Below are 20,026 nucleotides of genomic sequence, written 5' to 3' on the forward strand. Positions count from 1 at the left end.
CTCTCTTATCTCCCTCCAACCCCCATTTTTCATTCTTTTTTTCTTCATCCTCCTCCTATAAGTAATAGCAAGTAAATGAAAATAAAGTGAGGTACCTTGAAGGTTTTTGTAGTCTAACTTATTTTTCCACAGACCACTTGAAAATCTCTGTGGGTCTCAGCAGACCACTTAATGATTTTTCCCAATATTGTTTGTACCATTAGCTAACTACTGCAAAGCGCTGTATATAAGAGCGCTTTATAAAAAAAAAAGTAAAAAAACATTGGGGTGCAGGGTCGGGCCAGACTTAGGGTGCAGGAGGGGGCTCAGGGCTGGAGGTGCAGGGTCTGGGAGGGAGTTCGGGTGCAGGATCAGGCTGGGGGTTGGGGTGCAGGGTCTGGCCCGGAGTTAGGGTGAGGGAGGGGGCTCAGAGTTGGGGCAGTGTTGAGCACTGACCTGGGGCAGCTCCCATTTAGTGCGAGGGGTGCAGGTGGGGATGTGGGGGGTGCAGGAGTCAGGGAGGGCAGGAGGCTGGGAGTGTGTGAGAGGGCTGCAGGAGTCAGGATTGTGTGTGTGAGAGGGGTGCGGGAGTCAGGGCTGTGTTTGTGTGAGAGGGGTGAAGGAGTCAGGACTGGGGGTGCAGGGTCTGGGAGGGAGTTAGGATGCAGGAGGGGGTTGGGACAGGGTTGGGACAGGAGGTTGGAGTGTGGAGCGCTTACCTGGGGCAGCTCCTGTTTGGTGCGAGGGGTGGGGATATGGGGGGGTGCAGGAGTCAGGGCAGGGGGCTGGAGGTGTGAGGGTGCTCCCAGCCCCCTGCCGTGAGTGGCTCATGGCAGAAGGCTGGAGGGGATGTCTGTAGGGGAGTGCGGGGGCCCCGCCTTTGCTCAGCCTTGCCCTTATTCCACCCCCGCTCCCCAAGGCCCTGCCCCCGCCTCTTCTCCGCCTCCTCTCCTGAGCATCCTGAGGCCTCACTCCTCCCCCCTACCTCCACCCCTACACCAGAAAACAGCTGTTCGGCGGTGAGGAAGCGCCGGGAGTGGGAGGGGCGGGAACACGGCACGCTCGGGGGGAAGAGGTGGGGAAGGGGGGAGCTTGGGTGCCGCTGGGTGTGGGTGGAGCCTGCCCTGCAGCAGGAGCCCCAGGAGCTGGCAGGACCAAGCTTCTGCCCCTGCAGGAGAGAGCGGTAGGAGGGGGGGCGGAAAAGAGCTGGAGGTGCCTTACTGCAGCCCAAGCAGAGTGGGCCAGGCCAGAGCCCCTTTGGATCCTGGGCCAGGCGCCATGGTAAACTCAGTATTGAGGGCCACTGCAGCCAGAGCAGAAACTGGAGATGTTGAGAGGCTTAATTAGGGTTTCTGACGTGCTTAGGTGAAAGGTGCCATAACACTATAATGTTGTATTACCATTTCATGTTGCCACCGAGATTTCAAGTATCAGAGGGGTAGCTGTGTTAGTTTGTATCCATAAAAACAACAAGGAGTCCAGTGGCATCTTAAAGACTAACAGATTTATTTGGGCATAAACTTTTGTGGGTAAAAAACTACTTCTTCAGATGCATGGAGTGAAAATTACAGATACATATACTGGCACATGAAGAGAAGAGAGTTACCTTACAAGTGGAGAACCAGTGATGACAAGGCCAATTCAATCAGGGTGGATGTTGTCTACTCACAATAATTGATGTGGAGGTATCAATACCAAGAGAAAGGAAATTGCTTGTGTAGTGAGCCAGCCACTCCCAGTCCCTGTTCAAGCGCAAATTAATGGTGTTAAGTTTGCAAATGAATTGTAGAGCTACAGAAGCTCCTCACAAGATTTCAAATTACTGCAAGCATTTGCACCGGAATATCATGGATATTGGAGATTTTTGCCACAGAGCTTCTGTCTGTGGCCACAACAAGAAAGTAAGCTGGGTCTGGTATTCTATGCACATGCAGAGAATTCAATAACAAGCTGCTCATTAACAAGTTGAAGTGCTTTATTGTTGTCCGTGCATCTCTTCAGTGCAACTCTATTTCTTAATAAAAGTAGTGTTCTGAATCAGAATCACATTAGTTGGCTTTTCGGGAGACAGGAGCAAATCTACAAAGGAATACAATCGTACTGCATGTAACACTTGTACAATACCAAGTCAATCTAGTGCCCAGTACTATAGAGGTCTGAGATATTGAACTTCTGCCATCCAAAGCCCATAGACCAAACCATTAGGATCCTCTGCCCCACAAACCAGTCAGTCCAGTCTCCAGCCACATTGTGTGCGTGTATGCACCAAAGTGATGTGCTGGTCTGTAATATGTTTCCTTGCCTCAAACACAGGTTACATGGAAATGAATGAATGAACAGGCATCCCACACCTGGCTGTGTACTAAAACAGCTTCTGAGTGCACTAAGTGACTCCAAATATGGTGCAGAAAAGGACAATGGTTCTGAGAGGAATGGGAGCTAATGGGATGGGAGATGAGATCATTGCATGACCATCCATTCATGAAGCAAGCTAAGCACCATTACACCTTACTGTGAAAGATCGGAATTGGAATTTTAAAGATCTCGTATGTTATTTAAAAGTGGTTTGCCAGCAGAGCTAGGCATAAGCAGACTAAGCAATTGCTCAGCACCCTGAGCGGCTCAAGGGGGCCCCCTTAGTCACTTTTTGGTATGTGTTGGGGGGCAAAATATTCCTGCTTTAGGGCCCCTAATGGGCTAACACCACCTTTGTAATAATTGCCAGATTTGTTGCTTTTTACATATATGTCACCTTTCACTGAAGAGCTCAAAGTGCTCTGCAAAACTTCAAAACACCCTTGTGAGGTGGGTGAGTTTTATGCCATTTTACAGGAAGGGAAACTCAGTCTACACTGAGCTTTTAGCTACCAGTTTCAAAAGCAGGGTAAGCTGCAAATGGCATTGCACCAATGTAAACTGTGCGTGCACTATGGATTTGCACTAGTGCAGCTGCACCAATGGCTAAAGTCCCAATATAGACAAGCCCTAAATAACTAGCTCAGTGAGTCCGTGGCAGAGCTAGGAATAATGTCATGGAGTAGGATTCAGTAGGACTCAAGTCCTATTTTGTATATGGGCAATCTGTGAGGAACTAGGCACGACCAGTTCATCACCCCATAATCTATGTTAAGAGTTTATAAATAAACTAGGTCAAACCTTTCTTCACAAAAATCCTGTTAGAGCTCTTGTTTTTCCCTCCTTTCCCTGGCTGCACTGCACTTCCTTCCCCTGCCAACACATCTGACTGAAATGTAAGACCCTGTGAAATGCGAGGCACACAGTACTTGGTATAGTCAGACAAGCTCCTGAGAGGGCAAGTGGGTCAGCAGGAGAAATGGGGCTGGTAAGTGAGCATCCTTTGATCTCTAGCCAGATCCTTCATGCACTGCAAGATTCAGTCTTTAGTTATCTTTCCTCTCCAGCGGTCATTACTCTCTCTGCATACAAATCCCTCCCTAAAACCCATTTCAGTTGTGACTCAGAGATGCAAACTGATTAAGGCCCCTCTGAATTGGGTTCTTGGAGATTATACGTCATACACAAATATTTAATTTCACAGTAGTAGCCATGTTAGTCTGTATTCGCAAAAAGAAAAGGAGTACTTATGGCACCTTAGAGACTAACCAATTTATTTGCGCATAAGCTTTCGTGAGCTACAGCTTATGCTCAAATAAATTTGTTAGTCTCTAAGGTGCCACAAGCACTCCTTTTCTTTTTGCAAATATTTCATTGTTTTATTAAAACATTAGGGCTGGAATTTTCATAGGAGATCTAAGGGATTTAGACACCCAATTTCTACTGATTTAGGCTCAGTTTACATCATAGCATTTGTATTCTAGCATGGCCAGTTACCTTCCCACTTGTCATATGTTGTAGATTACGGTTCCCCGGCCTTTTGATTATGAGATTTGTCTATTATAAGCTCTTCCTGGCGAAGGCCATTCCTCCTTCTGTGTTTGGAGAGCACCTAGCACAATGTGTCTGCTCCTAATGACAAACAACAAACACTTCTCAGATTTATAGAGGAACCTGGATGACGGCATGGCTTGTCTATGTGCTGACATGTGGCTGTGTAAATAGTACTGTTCTCCTAACCCTAATGCCCTACTTTTCCAAATTATTTCCTTCTGAAACAGATTACAATTCTGATCATCTTTCATGGACACTTGGTAAAGTGCTGTGTTAGAGGCCTGAGATTAATTGAAAGCTTGCATTCCAGTGTGTGTGTGTGTGTGTGTGTTCTATTCAACAAGCTTCATTCACAGAGCCCAGCTTTCTTATTCCTCTCCAGCCTGGCCCTTTAAGTAACCTGATCCGAGAGGCTGGAACTCCTCAGCCCGTGAAAAGGAAAGGAAGAGGGATGATTCTGCTGCTGCTTTTTTGGCCACTTTCTTGTCAATTTCCCTTCCTTTCTTTCCCTTTTCTTTCTGGTAGAGAAGGGGAAGTGGCTAGGCCTGGAGAGCACTTATGTTTCAGCGGACAGAGCTACTCTTCTGAACCCCCAGGCAGATTCAGCAAGGGAGACTCCAGACTGTTGCCTTTTCTCTACCCAGAAATCCATTTTGCAGTTTTTGTTGATTTCCTTGTTGCAAGCTTTGGCAAATCCAAATGATTTCCAAACCTTTTATTTCTTTTGCTGCTGCGGCTGCTGCTGGGAGTTGGAGCAAGGGATTAATGATTTGCTTCTCCTTCAATGTGTGATTCAGGGATAGGGAGAAGGTCAGGCCTTGTCACCTGACATTGTGAATCCTGTCAATTCTGGCCACTCTGGAGGGGGTTTGTTGTATTTTCCTCCTGCCCTCCCTTCCTGCCCTGTCCTTTCTCTAGCCTTCTCCTCTTTCCCTAGCACTCTGTTTTGCTCACACACAATCCCTACCATGAATTCACAAGCAGCTTCAGGACACATTTGGCTGATTTTCTTTTTCTTTACCAGCTCAGCAAAAGGTAAGCTACTTTGCTTTTGAAATGACATGAAACGGGAAAGTATTCTGTGGACCCGAGAAACAGGATGCTCATCACCTTACACAAAACTCTGCATCATGCCTGGTGCTTATTGGAATTCTAGATCTCAAAATTAGAGTCCCACAGTCAAAAAAGGGGAGTTTAAGGAAAGCTCTGAAAATGCTCAGATTTCTAATCTCTTTATGAAGATTTATTAGCATGGCAACTAACAACAGCTTTTGCATCTCCAGAATTCAGGGACAGGTGGCTGTAACTTAGTTTCAGGCTTTGCGATTAGAAGCTTCTCTCTGGGTGCCTGGGAATACAGGAAATATTGTAAAAGAGCCAGCACCAGTTAACTTTGATACACAGAGAATGGTTTAAGGAATGCAGCTAGATTTACACCTATGTATGCCTGAATCTACTATGGAGTTTTCCCTTCATGGAGACTTTGGCATTCTTTGGGGAGAGTTTTAAAACCTATTTTGCTGGTCATTGTAAAGGATCAGATGACAGAATTCCAAAACACTTCAGTAACCTACTATGTTCACAATGAATTGGAAGAACAGTAGGTCCCTTTGAGAATTTCAAGCACAACTGTATCTTTAGATAATGGATTGAACGGATTATTCCTCCTGGCAAAAGCCAACACAAAAATCAGAGTCAATCTTTAAGGATATACAAAGTATAAAATACACAAGCAGATTGATCTCAAATAATTCTAGGCATACTACATCAAATGAAAAATTAAAGAATATTAAGGCTGAGTTAGAAAAACAAAGACATTCTGAGGCAAGGCCTCTCCAGCATCTTTATGCTAACATGCTGTGGTTAGGTCAATGATTAAGTTAGGGTTAGGGGGTTATGACTTAGATACACTTCTCATCACTGCTACTTTAAAACAGGCAAGAAATGTATGTGTATGAAAGTGGGAATATGTCATCTATTCCTTCACCATCAAATATTCTAGGTTGTCCAAGGTAGGATGGAATGAATGGACATCTCTGTAAGGATCCTTCAAACTTTGCTGAGCATGAACATATCCATAGAACTGTGCTATAGGACTAGAATTCATTCCCTGGAAAGAAACCTCTGTCACCCGCAGCAGTGGACAGGAGTAGGAATTGAAAAAGGGACTGAAGCCTTCTGTTGAGAGCTAATCTCCAAGGTCCCATACGAAGTCTTGAAGTCCCACAGCAGGGTTCCCGTTTTTATTTACCTTTCAGCAGAACTGTGCAAACTAATCCTTAATGGGCCAATGAATCAATCACTATCAACCCTAGGAAAAGATCTCCTGGCACTCAAATATCACAGTGATGGGCGTGTTACAAGAACCTACACAGAATAAAATAGAAAAGAACTGCACCAAATTAAGAAAATTTTTACAGGTTTCCACTGGTTGGCAATAGCAAATGTTATTGTATTATGATACCAGCAATCTGTAATTCAACAGTTTGTAAGGGACTAAGAAATAGCATGAAGGTTCCTTGTAAATTGTGAGTAGATGGAGTTTACATACAGCACTACTCAAAGGTGAATGATAGGGCTACTTAGTAACTTTACCCACGGTCTCAGAGACCGCAGCAGATAGTGGAGGAAGATCCTCATCTGATATAATTTGTCATAGCTCCATTGTTATAACTCCATTGACTTCAGTAGAGTTATAACAACTTAGACCAGTTTAGGATTTCCTCCAGGCTGTATATTCAAACTGCTGGTGAGACACTACAGTGCACATAATTAATTTTAATAGGCCCACATTTGGCTGCTAAACTTGCTGTGGACCTGTGTTGGGTAATTACATAGACCAATGAACTCTTCCGTTCAGCGATGTTTTGTTAACAAAGGTATCTTACTAAATTTTCATCCTTAGTCCTTGATAAACCCCAGAGATATGAGAGATAAGATGGGGAGGGAGGGCTCAGGGAATCCATTCACTTATTTTCTCATTTAAACAAAAACACTTTCCCACAACCACGGAAAGAAGCAGTACCACTGGGCAAACAGACTTATGTGCATTTGCTGGAAATGTTTATCCATTCCTGAAAAATATAGTAAGTATATTGGTAGTGTAGCACAATGTCCTACTTGTATAGGTTGAAGAGGGGGTATGGGGAATTAAGTGTTTTCTAACAAAGACTCATTGTATCTCCCAGTCAGTATTGGTGCAATATTGTCAATTTCAAAAAGCAAAGCAATACAATTCAGAAGTATTCTCATGAGCCCAAGGGATAAGTCATCACTGGCAGAGAATGGAGCGAATTCCATCAGAGTTTGTGAAATCAATCCCAATTCACCCTTTAATCTGATGATGGAACTGTATCAAGGAGCTTTTGATCAGCATTCTACATCCCCTCCTAGCATCCATTAGAGCCCAGTGGAGTCCCCCTGCCACTCTTCCCAGCTGAATCAGCAGAAGTTGGGTTGATCTCATCTGAAAGTCACCCTTTTCACATTAGTACAGTAGCATCCAAATACACATTTGAGGCTAGAACATCAGCAGCTGTAAATTGGGGTAGCTTCATTGAAGTTTGTGCTAATTTACACTAATTGATGATCCAGGCCTTGAAATTCAATTTTCTGGGTTAAATACAATAAATACTGCTAATCTACTCTCAGTTTTAAAAGTGATTCAGTTTATTTTCCTGCTCTGTTGTTGATACACTGTAAAATGGAAGACACAGGCAGATAAAGCAGATAGTTTTGTTGTTGTAAGATAAAAGTGTTCTTTCCCCTGCCAGGCACTGGGTTAGGCTTTAGTGCAAATGACTCAGTGCAACTTTTTAAGGTGATATATATATATATATATATCTTTCAAGCTTTCAGAGACAGTGGAGTTGGACAGAGAGAAATGCAAATGACTGTCAGGCATGAGAGTAGATTCATCCCTAGTGTCACTCCACTGGCTTCATCTGGAAATGTACATTGCCAGTATTATCATGGACATTAGAAATAGAAAAGGCCTTTTAGGTCACTTGGCCCATCCCCCGGCCAGTGCTGGCCAGCCCTGTTCTGTACAGTGTTTCTAATGCTTTGTGAAGTCTAGTTCTAAATGTCTCCCTGGATGGCAATTCCACCACTTGGGTGATTATGCCACAGGCTACAGATCTCAAAGTCGGGAAGCATTTCTTAGTATTTAGCCAGATTTTTCTCTTTTTAAATTTGAATTCATGGTGCAAGACCCATTACCAGGCTAAACCTCTCATAATGTCATAAATCACTGGTAGTTTTTGCAGTGTTCCACCTAGAGACTCTTTGTACAAATCACAGTCTTCGAAACATCTACATCTGTGAGGGGTGAGTCTGTTATTGGCACTTAGTGAGGAAAAGCAGAGCAGAGACACAAGCTCTCAGGCAGCTCAGTCAAATCTAAGGGTGTGGACAAGGTCCTTTCTAATCTTTACTCCTACTTGTACCCCCTTTTTGAAGGGCCCAGGAATAGGAGTTACTAAAGGCAAGATAAGTGGAGGTTCTTTCTACCAACCCAGGCCTCAGCAGCAGGACAGGGAGAATAAGAAAACATATGTATTTTATCTCAGTCAGGTTCTGGTCCAAAGCCCATTGAGGTCAATGGGATTCTTTTCATTGCCACTTAACCTATATGCTGAGATAAATTTGAATGCAAGACCATCACGGGTACCGAGGAATGTGAAAGTGTGTGGGTGGCTTCAGTTCTGGTCTCCTTTCATAGGGAACTTGGAGACACCATCTTTCCAGCCTGGAATCCTCTATCAATATCGCTACTCACTGGAGGTGCAGCTAGATTATGTCTCAAGGTTGTCCTTGCAAGGAAGTCGGATGCGGGCTGAAGCTTTGGTTCAGGTGCACCTGCTCTGGAGAAATCTTGCAGGGGAGCAGCTTCTCCAGATCCAGGTATGTGATGGTTTTGTCCCCTAGTTCCTGCAAGCCTGAGAAAACCTGTTAGTACTTCTAGGACCAACAGGCAATGAGGATTTCCTTTTAGCTCAAGTGGTAGAGCTACTACTGCTGGATCATCTTGGTTTCCATCGGCAACGGATTCCTTCCATGTAAGTAGATTAAGTTTTTACTCAGGCATGCTGACTGTGGAAAAATGGCCAGTGGCTCATCTTTATCCAAACATTAATAAGCCAGTTGAGTGCCAAAATGCTTGCCTGAGAGTTTCTTCACTGAATAAACACATAGCAATGCTAATTTCAGTTGGTGGGCATAGGAGACATTCAATCCCAATCATCTTCTGTTTCTGACATAAGTGGTGTCTGTGAAGAGTCTATGGGATATGTTAAAATAGGGCTGTCAAACAATTAAAAAAATTAATTGCAATTAATCGTGCTGTTAAACAATAATAGAATACAATATAAATATTTTTGATGTTTTCTACTTTTTCAAAGATATTGATTTCAATTACAACACAGAATACAAAGTGTACAGTGCTCACTTTATCTTTATTGTTGAATACAAATATTTGCACTGTAAAAAAACCAAAAGCAATAGTATTTTTCAATTCACCTAATACAAGTACTGGAGTGCAATCTCTGTCATGAAAGTTGAACTTACAAATGTAGAATTATGTACACAAATAACTGCACTCAAAAACGAAACAATGTAAAACTTTAGAGCCTACCAGTCCACTCAGTCCTACTTCTTGTTCAGCCAATCTCTCAGACAAACAAGTTTGTTTACATTTACGGGAGATAATGCTGCCTGCTTCTTGTTTACAATGTCACCTGAAAGTGAGAACAGTCATTCACATGGCATTGTTTTAGCTGGTGTCACAAGATATTTACATGTCAGATGAGCTAAATATTCATATGTCCCTTCATGCTTCAACCACCATTTCAGAGGACATGCGTCCATGCTGATGACAGGTTCTGCTTGACAATGATCAAAAGCAGTGTGCACCAACACATGTTCATTTTCATCATCTGAGTCAGAAGCCACTAGCAGAAAATTGGGGTGTTTTGTTTTGTTTTGTTTTGGTGGTTCAGGTTCTATAGTTTCCACATCAGAGTGTTGCTCTTTTAAGACATCTGAAAGCATGCTCCACACCTCGTCCCTCTCAGATTTTGGAAGGCACTTCAGATTCTTAAGCCTTGGGGTCCAGTTCTGAAGCTATCTTTAGAAATCTCACATCTCACATAGAAATCTCACCTTCTTTGCATTTTGTCCAAACTGCAGTGAAAGTGTTCTTGAAATGAACAACATGTGTGGGTCATCATCTGGAACTGACATAGCATGAAATATATGGCAGAATGTAGGTAACACAGAGCAGGAAACATGCAATTCTCCCCTAAGGAGTTCATTCACAAATTTCATTAATGCATGATTTTTTTAACGAGCATCATCAGTGTGGAAGCATGTCCTCTGGAATGGTGGTTGAAGCATGAAGGGGCATATGAATGTTTAGCATATCTGGCATGTAAATACCTTGCAATGCCGGCTACAGAAGTGCCATCTGAATGCCTGTTCTCACTTTCAGGTGACATTGTAAATAAGAAGTGGGCAGCATTATCTCCTGTAAATGTAAACAAACTTGTTTGTCTTAGTGATTGGCTGAACAAGAAGTAAGACTGAGTGGACTTCTAGGCTCTAAAGTTTTACATTGTTTTGTTTGTGAGTGCAGTTATGTAACAAAAAAATCTACTGTAAATTGCACTTTCACGATAAAGAGATTGCACTACAGTACTTGTATGAGGTGAATTGAAAAATACTATTTCTTTTGTTTACCACTTTTACAGTGCAAATATTTGTAATAAAAAATAACAGTGAGCACTGTACGCTTTGTATTCTGTGTTGTAATTGAAATCAATATATTTGAAAATATAGATGAACATCCAACAATATTTAATACATTTCAATTGGTATTCTATTGTTTTGCAGTGCGATTAAAACTGGGATTAATCATGATTAATTTTTTTAATTGCGGTTAATTTTTTTGAGTTAATCACGAGTTAACTGTGATTAATAGACAGCCCTAGTGAAAAATGAAATCTGTGCCTCCCCCAAGTCAAATGGCCAGAGGTGCTGGGAAGTGGGACACATACCCGCTCTGTGACCTATACCCTCATAGCTTCCATCTGTGTTTTGTGGTTTTAGATCCAAGACCTAAAAGTCCACCATGATTCAAAACACGAGAAGAGTCAGAATGTTACCGGAGACCCATCCACTGAGGTTGTGCTGGGCAAAGAGGACACTGCAGAGCTTCAGCTGCCAGTTTTCCTCCACTGGAATAATGGGAAGGTGTGTTAATAGTACCTCACCCACAGACACACAAAGAGCCCCTAACAAATCCCTATTCGAAACCTGAAGAGTCCCTCATTTTCCCTGCTTTACATTCCTGCCACTCTCAAATTTCTATGTGGTAAGCACCACTCTTCTGGCTATGGACCCCAAGATGAAACTCTCCTCAGATGCTATCAGTGCTGCTGTTTACCTGGCTAGTGGGAGTGACTGTTGAGTAGCAGAAGGCATTCCCTTTTTGGGAAAAGGTGCCCTATCCCAGCCGTTCAGTGTCTGAACACCGACCAGCCCAGACAGTTAGTCACTTCACTTCATGCACTAATGGAAGGCACGCCGATATTATGATGAGGAGGGTGTTACGAGCACCTATCTAGGATAGAATAGAGCAAAGGAAAGAAATTGGAAGTAGATCTTCCACACAGCAGTGCACAAGATGACCACAGAGTCAGCCAGTGGGCTCCAGGTGTGATAGTTCTGTTGAAATATAATAGGCTTGAGCAGTCTGGGTTAGCAATGGTGGCTCTAGGTCAAAATTTTAGATGGGAGAGTGTTGGTCATTGCTGCACAGAAGCTCATTACTTAAGAGAACTCTTGAAAGCTCTCCTACACCCCACCCTACTCAGACCGTCTGGCCTATGCTGTAACTTGTAGGTTGTTCAGGGACGTACAGACACTCTTTCTGAAGTCCTGCTATTGCTACAGAGCCCCCTGCTCTGTTGTACGTTACACAATTGGGTAGTCTACAGGAGCTGCCCCTGCACTGGTCCTACATTTACTGTTCAGTTAACAGCTGTGGATGCCTCATAGGAGTCAGATGAAGATAAAAGAATGTTATTTCGACTCAGTAGAGCAGTATTCCAGGTACCCACAAGTGGAACTGCCGCTGCTTTAAGGTTTGCGCAAAGTGGAGAGGACTCACTTTTAAAAAAGACTTTGTGGTCATAAATGTATTGTGAAATTAAGCCTGTGCTAATCAGGGATATCAGTTTTCTTTTGAAGCCTTTCAAAAAAGTGTAGTCGTCACCTAGTTCTAGTGCAGTGACAGCACAATGAATATTTCTCTCATCCCCCATGGAGTCCCAAGCCTGAGGTTCTCCCTACTGCCCCTTAATCTGAAATTTTTCTCCACCTTGAACTTCCATATCAGTCCAGAAAACCCTTCTGAGAGCCTGGGGAGAGGGGAATTCTCTCATTGTCATGCTCATCATGCTATCTCCATGCCTTCATGCTGAGTTCTTGTCCCTTTCTCAGCAGTCTCAGAGATTCTCTCCCATAAATCAAATTTCTCCTCATAGGTAGAAGGCATCTATGGAGATGGAGGAGGAAGGCCCCAGACCTTGAATCTGAAACAGGGCCTCATCAGTCTCCTCCAATTCCAGCCACATTATGGGACAGCAACTGAGGTAGGAGCAGAATATAGTTTTGTTTTAAAGAAAAATATGGAGGAACCTGATCTTAGTGCATCAGTAAAACCATCCCTGGAGTGAGAGGGTGTTTCCCTCTCCAAACCCATTCCTCTCTTCTGCAATTGCCAATTAGTGCCAGTTACAATAATGTTTTTCATAATTTCTGTGATTACATTCATGCCTTTTTTGTGTTTACTTGCTATAATGACTTAAATGTCAAACACCCATTTGGGTGTGCAGTTGCCTGGTTTTTTTTTATACACTCACCTTGTTGCAGTAACTATGCGAGCTAGAATAGGCATATATACAGAAGAGGAGGCTTTTGAGTCTCCTTTTCAAAATATGGCCCTGTATCTGGCTCTGTGCAGATTTTCTACATAATTTGTTTTAATTGGATTGCGTCATTTTTATGTATAGTGAACTGTATTTTGTTCTGCCATAAGTTCTACTCACACGTTATAATTTCATGACGTGATTTCTTATATTTGCTTGGCTTCAGGAGGATGTTTCTGGGAGCTGTCAAGTCACATATGTTGTTTCCAAGGATTCCGTTGTAAAGACAAAAGATCTGCACAGCTGTACAAGGCCAAAGTTTGGATTCACCTCCGTTAACAAAGCAAGTCCATTCCTACATTGATGGTGGTGGGTTAGAATGTTCCTGCCCCAGTCACACCCCATTTAAATGTACTTCAGTCTTCTCCAGATCTTACCATAGGGTCAATAACTTCAGGGAGGTCCCAGAGTGAACCGTCTCAGGTGTATTATGATTATTTCATGCTGGGGCTTAAAGAAAGCTTTGAAAAGAAAGAAAAGTTCACTTTTGAAGCCTCCTTGGGGTCTCTTCTGCCAAAGTTTGGTGGCTACTGAAGAATTAAGGCAGAATCAGATTAAATGATCATTCTGAGCCCTGTGCTCAAAAGGAGCAAAGGAAACTGAATATCCAGAAATATTTGCTAATAGTGAAATCAATTGGATTGTGGAAGAGTGTGACAAGGGAAGTGGCAGCAGCCCCAATGGATGGTTTCAGGCATTCAGACCTGGTAAAATTAGGTACAATTCTACTGAAGCTACTGGCCTTACATCTGCCTGTGCCAAGAGTGATTTGACCTATATCTTAGATTTCACTGAAAGCACTGGAGAAAAAACTGTAGTGACAAACATGCACTGGCAAGGACTGGCACTATAGGTGACCTAATAGGAATATTTATATTAAAAAAAGCCATTTAAATGTAAACACGGCACATTTTCTCAAAGAAAATAATGGAATTTCTGCCAGGACCAAATTCATGAGGATACAGGTTTGTCCAGGGTGGATGTGTGTGTGAGGATGAGGTGGAAGGCAGTGGTAGAACTTTAGGGCTCAGTCTAATAATTCCCATTGAGTTACTGGAAGTCCTGATCAGGATCAGGACTATAGTGCCTTCACTGGGCTGAGAGGCAACATGGTCAAGTGAACTGAGTGCTTGGCTAGAACTCAGGAGACCTGAATTCCATTCCTGACTCTTCTACAGGCCTGCAGTAGGACCTTAGAAAAGTCACTTCACCTCTCTGAACCTCAGTTTTCCCATCTGTAAAACAAAGCTAATAATACAGACCCACCTTTCTAAAGTGTTTTGAAATCTACAGATGTAAAGCACTGTATAAGAGCTGGGTGTTATTACTCTTATAATTCACTATGTAAACTAGGTCATTGTATCTCATGTACAAAGATTCACAAAGCAAACCTGGTAGTTTCCTGCAGCTCTATTCTTCCCCTGCGACTTCTCCATTCATAAAGAATCCTCCAGATAATGGCCCAGGTGTTCAGATAATGTCTCCTGAAGTTATCAGAGGTCTCTGAGTGAAGCTGAGGGCAGCAGAGAGGTGATGGTGAAGTCTGGCAAGTGCGTCATTCTTTGAAAAAAAAAGAATCTCGTGCAAGGTCACTCTGCAGCACAGCAAGGGAGCCAAGCATTTTTGGCTTGGGTTCACTTTTGATAATTTCTGCTTTTTCTCTCTTTTTTATTTGTTGAATGGCCTTGTGAATAAGCACACTAACCCAGTAGGCTTTCCCTTTCTGTGCTTTCCTTTTTCACAGTAGATTTGGGGGTGGGGGTGAAATATGCTGGATTGACACTGCTGCAGAATGAGGCTTCTCTTTATCCACAGAAGATCCTCTCACATTGCCCCTTTAATATGATTGGTCACACTCTGTATTAGGAATCTATTTACACATTGTTTATAAGGGGTTACTAAACAAATAATAGATGTTACAAATGTGAGTTGTTTGCATTATAGATGGTTATAAACACACCAGTAGAAGATGTTAAAGATATTTATAAGCCATGATTATATTGACCTGCTAGGCTTTATAACAATGTATAACATGTTACTAATTCCCTGAACCATAATTCTCCGCTTTCACAGTATCCCTTAATTGTAAGGATGTTGGGGGTGACGATGGGGGTTGTCTCTCCCGATTGTCTGAATGTTTGTGACCAGAATGAGTGTGATATGAGGCAAAGGCAGTAGGGAGTTACCTGGAAAGACCTGTAGTGCTGTCAACAGAGGCTGATGGAACGCCATCCAGAATCTATTACTGTTGCCTCGGGAGGCATTCACTTCACATTTGTTTATCTAGTGATTGCACAGAACACTGTGTATCTCTTGATGGCTAAAAGGAACAGCCAAGCTACCCAAAGCATAAGAGATGCCCTGTGTTAATACATTTTGTTGTTCATCTCTGGAGACCAGGACTCAAATATGGAGTAAGTCAAAAGTGAAATGTGTTTGGTGAGCTCAATGTAGTCCCTGGGGCATGTGCCCATAGCACAAAACCACTACACACAATTATGTATCAAAACCCACCTTCAGTGCCTTTTCCTGGGCCACTACTTGGGCAGTCCTGTGCTGTACATGAGTGATTAGAGGCTGGCTGACCCCAGACACTAATTCTTTCTCCCCTAGTCCAAAATCCCTTCCTGCTACTTTCACTCTGAGAAAGTGTCACTATTTTCCCCTTTAGGCTTTGGCAATGACAATTTGTAATACACTGAACCTTCCACTGGATGTCACTGTTCCTCCACACTAATCTCTGCTACAGGGTGGGAACCTGACAGGAAACATCTCTCTTTAGTTTAAGTGCTCCGATGCTGAACATGGCGCCAGATGTATCTTGGAAAACCCATTCCTCCCATGCAGGCTGGATGTTCCTCTTAGAGCCTGTTGTTCCACTTACAGAAAATTGCTTGTGGGAGTTATGCATGTTCTGGCAGCAGTGAAGGGATTAGCAAAATCCTACTGGTGCCCAGAGAATGCCCTAAGAGTAACTATCAGCTTTGTGCTCTACAGTTAGAAATAGAAAATAGAGTAGGCATTTCTTTATTTTCCTTTCATACATTTTAAGATGAATCTGGTGTTCATGCAAGGGTAGGATTGAGTGAATAACCTTCCTCCGCAGTCCTTGTTGAAGACGGCCCAACTCAGCTCTGCCAGCCCACAATGCAGGAACTGAACTAGAGTGTTCCATTCTTGGGCCCTACCCCATACAGTTATTCCAATGCACTTGAGCTCTCAGATAAAGTGTCTCCAACTGTCCTAGTCCTGTCCTCTCACAGCTCAGCCAACCTTCCTCATTCCTCTTCCAGCAACTCCAACCCTGTGCCACCTCACAGCTCTTCAGTGCACTTAGCTGTAACCTGAAGCAGGCCCTCATAGTCTACTACTAGATCCCAGCTCATCTTAGCCAATAGACACCAGTCTTAACCTGCGACCACCACTGATATCCCTGCCTTGGATTCCTAAATAGTTCTGTCTCTGTACTTCACTTCTGATCTGACCCATCCTCTGCTGAACCACCTCTTAGTTCTGCTATTGCATCTCAATCCCAAATTGCAGGTTGCCTTGTCATTATAGTCCTGGACTCCACACAATAATGCCAATATATGCAATGCAGGACCTTCTAATATTATAGTCATAGATCTATCCAGGCACCTCAAACCCCACAAACAACATCTCCTACTAGTTCAGTCCTGGGCATCTTCCCTACTGACCAGAAACTGACAAAGCTGCCAAATTGCATAGCGGTTCTGTGATGAGGTGGTTCTTTCATCCAGGAGGCTCCAGGGTAAGACTATCAAATGCATAGATACAACTTTTGTTAGAAACAAAAAGAAGAGCAAACATTGAAAGGAGAACAAGAAAGGAATAGATTGGCAAAAGGATAATGTGTTTGTTCCATTCTTTTGCAGATTTTTGGAGTTCTGTGGCAACCCACGAGCAAAAGTTTTTACTCTGTACGAGGAAGTCTCATCCAGTCAGTGCTGTCGGAGGAAAGCCACGAGGTCTCTCCAACCTTGAAGTCCTCCATTGGCACCAAGATCGTGTCAAGGTTAGTGCTGAGCTGGTTCCAGAGGCTTGCATATACTGAGTAGGCTGGAATGGGATCAATGTCTCCCTACAAAAGTTGGCAGCTAGGAGATACACTTCTCCCGTGTGGGCTTGATTTTCTTGTTATGTCTTGATGTGGGCTGTCGATGGTGAAAGATAAAAATTGGACACACTGAAAAAATCATCCCAGAGGATTTATATTTTCTGGCTCCTACATAAACCCAGGGCAGGCTATGGGAGTACAAAACACACCCCAAAACTGAGGGGTCCTTCACTCCTCTTCATTTTCCCTTGCAGCTTCTGGAATACTAAATGCCCTTTGTTTACCACTACGTTCATTTCACTTCACCTCATAGGGTACACCATACTGATACCAACATATGTCCTAACCATTCCCTAAGCAAAGGGAGGTTTAAAAGATGAAACCCTTCTCAACAGCCTCTTTTCTCTCACCAGACAGCAGCTTGAACTTGTGTCTTCTTCGATGCCTGGCCCTGCAGAGACTCCTGTACAAAGCCTTCAGGAAGCTCTGGCTGGCATACTGGAAAAGCACCAACCTATAAGCACAATTAGCCCGCCCTTCAAGAGAACCTGCATGCAGTGCCCATCGGTGAGTAGCACCAAATGCTTGCAGAAGAATTCTCTTTCTAATGTGACACTTGGGAATGCAAAACAAAGTGAGATCTAGCTGGAGAAGGCTGAAGGGTCTGAGAAGTTTAAATAGAAAATCAGTACACACAGTGATGGCAAGGAAGGGCCAACAGCAGCTACACATCCAGTATCTATCACTGTGAGATTAAACACAATGGCTCAAAAGAATTCTCTGGCTAACTTTGGCTCGGGCAGTAGGTAGGGAGATTGTCCACCAAAGTCTCATGATCACAAGGGCTGCTTCATTTCGTAAAGTAACGAAGTACTAGTGTAAAGACACTTTTTCTAGGTGCCCACAGGGAGAAAGGCAACTAGAGATTCTTGCTCTAGGCAACACCAGGTAGGCACATGAAATACCTACTGAATGTCAGGTATTCTTATAGTTTTCCATAGTTCCTCAGTCTGATTGGAATGTTATGTAGGGTCCCCAAAGTGCCGCATACGTTTTCAAAATGTTATTGTTCATCTGCAGCACTGGAATAAAGGGCTCTCTGAGTAAACCCATGGAGTGTGGTAAGCCTGTCTGCTGTTATGTACTCTGTAATAATACACACACAGCTGTGAATATTAAGACTACTGTACTGAAAGAGGAAGTATTGCCCAGGATACTGGGGCTACACTCCATTGTTTTTGGAAGTGTGATGGGTTCTTTAAGAGCACCTGCACAGTAGCCACCAGCGATGGAAAGAAGGAACCATGGGTGAAAGTTTCATTCCAAAGACAGCACCCCTAACAATGCCCATGTTAAACATTATTTGTATTCTAGTGGTGCCCAGGGGACCCAGCTGAGATGGAGACCCCCTTTGTTCAAAGCCCAGTAAAAAGGATAGTAAGAGCCAGTCTCTGCCCCAAACAGCGTATAGTCAAAATAGATGAAGGGGGGAGGAAAACAGAAGTACAGAAAGGTGAAGTGACTTGCCCAAGGTCATACAGCCATGCAGTGACACAGTCAGGATAAGAATCCAGGTCTTCTGACTCCCAGTCCAGTGCACTATCCACTGGACTATGCCTTGTACAGGTTGCCTTATTAAAGTGGTCAGACCCTTGATAGCGTTCCAAGCCCTCATTGTACCAGCTGGGGCTATTAAACTGTCAATGCACAGCATAAGTTTCACTCTGTCTGCTCTTCAACACATGCTTTGCAGACTAGCCCATTTAAATGCATTTTCTCTGGTTTTGTGATTTTGTGGATGGAGCAGTTGACCTTAGCCATCAAACTTTTCAGTTGCATGTCAGGTTGCATGCCAAAGGCATAGCCCTCTACTCCATTATGAACCCACTTTCTTGATTGGTCAGAGGTACTGTCTAGGTCCTTGTCAGGTGTTTGGCCTCAGTAACTAGTCCTGGAGGTTCACTGCTCACATGCTTTTCTTTAAGAGCTTTGATGATTGAAGGTCAGGCATTGAAATTATTAGCTTTTCAAGGCTGGCGCTTTAACTCCCCTGCTTGATCTTTTTCAAAGGATGATGGGAAAACTACAGCAGGAGGACACCTGGTATCTGGGACTCCTGAGAGCTGAGTAAGGAGTAACTTGCCTTGCAAATAGAGAGGCCAAGATTCAGCTCCCACTTCTCATTCTTCACACTGTAGTTCTTCGCTTTGTAGTTTCTGCATGTCCAAAGTTGTCAAGTCCACCCATGTTCCCTGTGAGGGAGCAGAGGTGTTTAGTAGCCTGGAGCCACACCTCTGTACTTGTCAGCCCACGTAATATAAATGGAGTTGAACTGGGTCAATACAAGGCACTACAGAAGCAAGGCATGCTGTTGATGCAGAAGGTAGTACGCTTCCCTCTGAGTCACTATTTAATCAGTGTCCCAGTCTGGTATTGCAAGGGGAGGGGGGAAATGATGGAACATTTGCTGCTGGCAACTGAGATCTTGGTTGTCTGTGGTCATTAAATATCTCATGGAACTTTTTACAAGAATAGAGATATTAGTCCTGTCCAAATTGCAGCTGGACCAAAATATTCTGCCTACCAAAATCCCCCTTGCAGTGACATGGTATTCTTTATTTCTGTCCTAAATATTTGGATCTAATGTTGTTGCTATCTGTGGAAAGGCTGCCAATGTCCATGCCAGAGATAGCTGCATTTAAGAGATGGGTGAAATAATCCCTGTCTTTATACTGTGCACATTTTGTCCCATGCTATGGCATCTATATAAAATTGCATTTATTGATAATATGAGTGTTTGTTTTCAGCTCAAAACATATTTGAGGACTCTTGGTAACAGGAGAGTCAAAATGGATGTCTCCAAGGTGTCAACAACCTGGCAATTCCACAGGTTCATCCAGATGTTGCGTGATGCCAAGAAGAGGGATGTCCTCCAGCTGCTGAGGAAAGCTCCGGAGAAGATGGTGTAAGTAAATTCCCCAGTGACTGTCTGTTCAGAAAAGACAACAGCCATTCTTACAGACACCTGTTCACAAGGCAGTTTCTGGACTCATTTTAATGATTAACCACA

At 43.3% G+C, this 20,026-nt stretch overlaps 1 protein-coding gene across 3 annotated transcripts in view; it reads left to right on the forward strand.

Annotated features, from left to right (window-relative positions):
- Nucleotides 1–4,324: 4,324 nt before the first annotated feature.
- LOC140914833 (microsomal triglyceride transfer protein-like) overlaps nucleotides 4,325–20,026 on the forward strand; it is a 30,420-nt gene continuing 14,718 nt past the window's right edge. For all 3 annotated transcript variants that reach the window (XM_073353582.1, XM_073353583.1, XM_073353584.1), the window contains exons 1-8: nucleotides 4,325–4,923; nucleotides 8,612–8,793; nucleotides 10,996–11,139; nucleotides 12,435–12,542; nucleotides 13,045–13,161; nucleotides 16,775–16,914; nucleotides 17,370–17,523; nucleotides 19,764–19,921. In XM_073353582.1, coding sequence (XP_073209683.1) covers nucleotides 4,857–4,923; nucleotides 8,612–8,793; nucleotides 10,996–11,139; nucleotides 12,435–12,542; nucleotides 13,045–13,161; nucleotides 16,775–16,914; nucleotides 17,370–17,523; nucleotides 19,764–19,921 — 1,070 coding nt within the window. In that variant the 5' untranslated portion in view covers nucleotides 4,325–4,856. The remainder of the gene's footprint in view (nucleotides 4,924–8,611; nucleotides 8,794–10,995; nucleotides 11,140–12,434; nucleotides 12,543–13,044; nucleotides 13,162–16,774; nucleotides 16,915–17,369; nucleotides 17,524–19,763; nucleotides 19,922–20,026) is intronic.

Source organism: Lepidochelys kempii, chromosome 7, assembly GCF_965140265.1.
Source record: "Lepidochelys kempii isolate rLepKem1 chromosome 7, rLepKem1.hap2, whole genome shotgun sequence".
NCBI classification, from domain to species: Eukaryota; Metazoa; Chordata; order Testudines; family Cheloniidae; genus Lepidochelys; species Lepidochelys kempii.